Below are 5662 nucleotides of genomic sequence, written 5' to 3'. Positions count from 1 at the left end.
CATTTAAACATTTAAACATTTAAACATTTAAACATTTAAACATTTAAACATTTAAACATTTAAACATTTAAACATTTAAACATTTAAACATTTAAACATTTAAACATTTAAACATTTAAACATTTAAACATTTAAACATTTAAACATTTAAACATTTAAACATTTAAACATTTAAACATTTAAACATTTAAACATTTAAACATTTAAACATTTAAACATTTAAACATTTAAACATTGAAACATTGAAACATTGAAACATTGAAACATTGAAACATTGAAACATTGAAACATTGAAACATTTAAACATTTAAACATTTAAACATTTAAACATTGAAACATTGAAACATTGAAACATTTAAACATTGAAACATTGAAACATTTAAACATTGAAACATTTAAACATTTAAACATTTAAACATTTAAACATTTAAACATTTAAACATTTAAACATTTAAACATTTAAACATTTAAACATTTAAACATTTAAACATTTAAACATTTAAACATTTAAACATTTAAACATTTAAACATTTAAACATTTAAACATTTAAACATTTAAACATTTAAACATTTAAACATTTAAACATTTAAACATTTAAACATTTAAACATTTAAACATTTAAACATTTAAACATTTAAACATTTAAACATTTAAACATTTAAACATTTAAACATTTAAACATTTAAACATTTAAACATTTAAACATTTAAACATTTAAACATTTAAACATTTAAACATTTAAACATTTAAACATTTAAACATTTAAACATTTAAACATTTAAACATTTAAACATTTAAACATTTAAACATTTAAACATTTAAACATTTAAACATTTAAACATTTTTATTCAATAATTGAAACGGCAAAAAATATTAAAGATCACAAAACGAACACACCATGACACCTAAATTGGGCGACGCTCCCCTAACGAACGCACCATGACACCTAAACTGGGCGACGCTCCCCTAACGAACGTACCATGGCGAGCTGTCATTTGTTTTCAATCGCACGCGTGTTCGATCCTGTTTGTGTCGATTGTGTTTGGCCCGAGGTTTGGCCGCTGTTTAATCGAAAAAGTGTTAGTGAAATCGCGTGTGCTCGTGAAAAAGGCAACATCCGGCGTTTGTCCAACACGGTCTTGGACAAATTTGCCGGGTGACCGAACCGGAACGGCTCTGGGATGGCGGAACTTTTTCATATTTGGGTGAGTATAAGGAGTTTTGTTGAACTTGGAGAGGGCGGAATCGCACCCGCAACAGCAGCAGGCATTTTCAGACAAATTTCCCAAGCTACTGGCTGATGCACAAAGTGATTTGTTTACCTTTTTTTGGTACCCTCCGCAAACTTCAAGCCATACAAAATTGTTGCCGGATCTTTTACGGGAGAGATCCGGAGAAAGATCCGGCAGCAATTTGTTTTGATTTGACGTTTGCTGAGGGTGCGGACAAGTTTGGTTATGTTCAAAAGAGAATGGTCAAGGTCAAGCTTGCGAGAGCAATGGTCTGAACAAACTGTGTGTGTTCCTCTTTTTTTACAGGGACTTCTTCTACCAGGCCCGGCGCCTGCTGCGGACACTTCCGGCCGGATTTGTTCAGGATGGTCGTTTCGTCTGGAGGCGAAAATCGTTAGGTAAGTTGTGTGTTGATGCTCAACGGTGAACGTCCAAACAACGGTCAAGGAAAAGGTCACGAAAAGAATTTTGTTGAGTGGTACGCAACTGAAAAATAACAGAAACAGAAAGTAGCGTTTGACGTTTATTGGCACGGTGCCTGTGTTAAATTTGTTTTGATGAATAAATTAAATAATAGAATTTGCAAATTTGAATGCCACTGATTATTACAAATGTTCATGAAACGAAACGAAACTATTGGCACTACGCCCCCCGGGGCATGGCCTTCCTCTAACGTGGGATTTCTGCTCCAGCGCCTCTGACGAGACAGGAGAAACCGGGACCGACGTTTTACTTCACCATCCGATAGAAGCTCAGTGGATAAGGCGGGAATCGAACCCGCGTCTCATAGCATCATCGGGATCGGCAGCCGAAGCCGCTACCCCTGCGCCACGAGACCCACCAAATGTTCATATAATTTTGTATTTAATGAAAACATATAGAGCTGCTCATCAGACCGAATCTCAAAATGCTGAATCTTGGAAGGAAATTAGGCAATTAGGATATTAGGAAATTCAGAAATTAGGAAATTCGGAAATTAGGAAATTAGGAAATTAGGAAATTAGGAAATTAGGAAATTAGGAAATAAGGAAATCAGGAAATTAGGAAATTTGGAAATTAGGCAATTAGGAAATTCGGCAATTAGGAAATTCGGATATTAGGAAATTCAGAAATTCGGAAATTAGGAAATTCAGAAATTCGGAAATTCGGAAATTAGGAAATTAGGAAATTAGGAAATTAGGAAATTAGGAAATTAGGAAATTAGGAAATTAAGAAATTAGGAAATAAGGAAATTAGGAAATTAGGCAATTAGGAAATTAGGAAATTAGGAAATTAGGAAATTAGGAGATTAGGAAATTAGGAAATTAGGAAATTAGGAAATTAGGCAATTAGGAAATTAGGAAATTAGGAAACTAGGAAATTAGGAAATAAGGAAATTAGGAAATTGGGAAATTGGGCAATTAGGAAATTAGGAAATTAGGAAATTACGAAATTAGGAAATTAGGAAATTAGGAAATTAGGAAATTAGGATATTAGGAAATTCGGAAATTCGGAAATTAGAAAAATTCGGAAATTAGGAAATTTAGAAATTAGAAAATTAGGAAATTAGGATATTGGGCAATTAGGAAATTAGGAAATAAGGAAATTAGGAAATTAGGAAATTAGGAAATTAGGAAATTAGGAAATTAGGAAATTAGGAAATTAGGAAATAAGGAAATTAGGAAATTAGGAAATTAGGAAATTAGGAAATTAGGAAATTAGGAAATTAGGAAATTGGGCAATTAGGAAATCAGGAAATTCGGAAATTAGAAAAATTCGGAAATTCGGAAATAAGGAAATTTAGAAATTGGAAAATAGGAAATTAGAAAATTAGGAAATTTGGAAATTTAGAAATTTGGAAATTTGGAAATTTGGAAATTAGGAAATTAGGAAATTGGGCAATTAGGAAATTAGGAAAAAAGGAAATTAGGAAATTAGGAAATTAGGAAATTAGGAAATTAGGAAATTAGGAAATTAGGAAATTAGGAAATTAGGAAATTAGGAAATTAGGAAATTAGGAAATTAGGAAATTGGGCAATTAGGAAATTAGGAAATAAGAAAATCAGGAAATTAGGAAATGAGGAAATCAGGAAATTAGGAAATTTTGAAATTAGGCAATAAGGAAATTCGGAAATTAGGAAATTTAGAAATAAGAAAATTAGGAAATTAGGAAATTAGGAAATTAGGAAATTAGGAAATTAGGAAATTAGGAGATTAGGAAATTAGGAAATTAGGAAATTAGGAAATTGGGCAATTAGGAAATTAGGAAATTGGGCAATTAGGAAATAAGGAAATTAGAAAATTAGGAAATTAGGAAATTGGGCAATTAGGAAATTAGGAAATAAGGAAATAAGGAAATTAGGAAATTAGGAAATTGGGCAATTAGGAAATTAGGAAATAAGGAAATTAGGAAATTAGGAAATTAGGAAATTAGGAAATTAGGAAATTAGGAAATTAGGAAATTAGGAAATTAGGAAATTCGGAAATTCGGAAATTAGAAAAATTCGGAAATTCGGAAATTAGGAAATTGGGCAATTAGGAAATTAGGAAATTAGAAAATTCAAAAATTAGAAAATTAGAAAATTAGAAAATTAGAAAATTAGAAAATTAGAAAATTAGAAAATTAGAAAATTAGAAAATTAGAAAATTAGAAAATTAGAAATTAGAAAATCAAAAAATTAGAAAATTAGAAAATTAGAAAATTAGAAAATTAGAAAATTAGAAAATTAGAAAATTAGAAAATTAGAAAATTAGAAAATTAGAAAATTAGAAAATTAGAAAATTAGAAAATTAGAAAATTTGAAAATTTGAAAATTAGAAAATTAGAAAATTAGAAAATTAGAAAATTAGAAAATTAGAAAATTAGAAAATTAGAAAATTAGAAAATTAGAAAATTAGAAAATTAGAAAATTAGAAAATTAGAAAAATAGAAAATTAGAAAATTAGAAAATTGGAAAATTGGAAATTAGAAAATTAGAAAATTAGAAAATTAGAAAATTAGAAAATTAGAAAATTAGAAAATTAGAATATTAGAAAATTAGAAAATTAGAAAATTAGAAATTTAGAAAATTAGAAAATTAGAAAATTAGAAAATTAGAAAATTAGAAAATTAGAAAATTAGAAAATTAGAAAATTAGGAAATCAGGATATTAAGAAATTAGGAAATAAAGAAATTAGGAAATTGAGTTATTAAGAATTTATTAATTTTAGAGTTTTAGAGTTTTAGAATTTTAGAATTTTAGAATTTTAGAATTTTAGAATTTTAGAATTTTAGAATTTTAGAATTTTAGAATTTTAGAATTTTAGAATTTTAGAATTTTAGAATTTTAGAATTTTAGAATTTTAGAATTTTAGAATTTTAGAATTTTAGAATTTTAGAATTTTAGAATTTTAGAATTTTAGAATTTTAGAATTTTAGAATTTTAGAATTTTAGAATTTTAGAATTTTAGAATTTTAGAATTTTAGAATTTTAGAATTTTAGAATTTTAGAATTTTAGAATTTTAGAATTTTAGAATTTTAGAATTTTAGAATTTTAGAATTTTAGAATTTTAGAATTTTAGAATTTTAGAATTTTAGAATTTTAGAATTTTAGAATTTTAGAATTTTAGAATTTTAAAATTTTAGAATTTTAAAATTTTAGAATTTTAAAATTTTAGAATTTTAAAATTTTAGAATTTTAGAATTTTAGAATTTTAGAATTTTAGAATTTTAGAATTTTAGAAACAGCTAATTTAATAGAATTTGTATCGAAACAAACATGTGTAAATATTCCCCATGTCTAATTTACTGTTTTTCTCTTCTACAGAGGCCTATTTCACTAAGGATTGTGCTTCACAAATAAGCGAGAGTCCGCAGTAGATCCGGCACGGGCTACAAACATTTCGAACAACGTCAGAAAGTTCGGATGGGAGCAGAATATTAAAAGAAAACGACGCGGAAACAAAGTACTAATTTATTTAAATTAAAAGAAAAAAAACTTTAAAAATACAATAAAACTTACCGTATTGACCATTTATTTCAATGTATTAATATATGTTTTACAGTACAATTTAGTGGAGAGAAAAAAATAAATACAATGAAAATACAATGAATCATACTGTAGTTATTATTTATTTCATTGTCCGATTATGGTTTTTACAGTACCATTTAGTGGGGAAAAATCATGAAGAACTATAATTTAACTGTGCAATACATTGTAATGGTTACTGTTTTTATTATAAATGTATGATGTTTTCTATGGTCAGGGTAATTTTTTGGACGGAAAAGGCATCAATGAAAATACGGTAGAATGTATAGTTTTTGGTTTTTTTTTGTATGGGGAAAAGTCGAAATTTTTATGGTGACTGTGCCTAACAATACCCCTTTTTTATAGTAAATTCCCGAAATAGGATATATTCTATGGTGAAAAAACATAAAGGCTACTGTAGAATCATGGTAAAAATAACCAT

General features: G+C 27.2%; 1 protein-coding gene across 1 annotated transcript; it reads left to right on the top strand.

Moving 5' to 3' along the window:
- The first annotated feature begins 920 nt into the window (after window positions 1-920).
- LOC120425426 (uncharacterized) lies at window positions 921-5104 on the top strand. The gene is made up of 3 exons (XM_039589954.2): window positions 921-1206; window positions 1540-1631; window positions 5020-5104. Exons 1-3 carry the CDS (start codon window positions 941-943, stop codon window positions 5070-5072), a joined length of 411 nt encoding a protein of 136 aa, XP_039445888.1. The 5' UTR covers window positions 921-940; the 3' UTR covers window positions 5073-5104.
- The last annotated feature ends 558 nt before the right edge of the window (window positions 5105-5662 follow it).

The sequence above is a fragment of the Culex pipiens genome, chromosome 1 (assembly GCF_016801865.2).
Source record: "Culex pipiens pallens isolate TS chromosome 1, TS_CPP_V2, whole genome shotgun sequence".
In the NCBI taxonomy this organism is placed as follows: Eukaryota; Metazoa; Arthropoda; class Insecta; order Diptera; family Culicidae; genus Culex; species Culex pipiens.
Note: the sequence above shows the minus strand (reverse complement) of the source record. Positions and strands in the feature narration are given on the sequence as shown.

What these genes read in the sequence shown, in the direction of transcription:
- LOC120425426 (XM_039589954.2), top strand. Translation starts at nt 941, where the DNA reads ATGACACCTAAACTGGGCGACGCTCCCCTAACGAACGTACCATGGCGA. An exon ending in CGGAACTTTTTCATATTTGG is followed by an intron (nt 1,207 to 1,539) that starts GTGAGTATAAGG and finishes CTTTTTTTACAG; the next exon opens with GGACTTCTTCTACCAGGCCC. An exon ending in CTGGAGGCGAAAATCGTTAG is followed by an intron (nt 1,632 to 5,019) that starts GTAAGTTGTGTG and finishes TCTCTTCTACAG; the next exon opens with AGGCCTATTTCACTAAGGAT.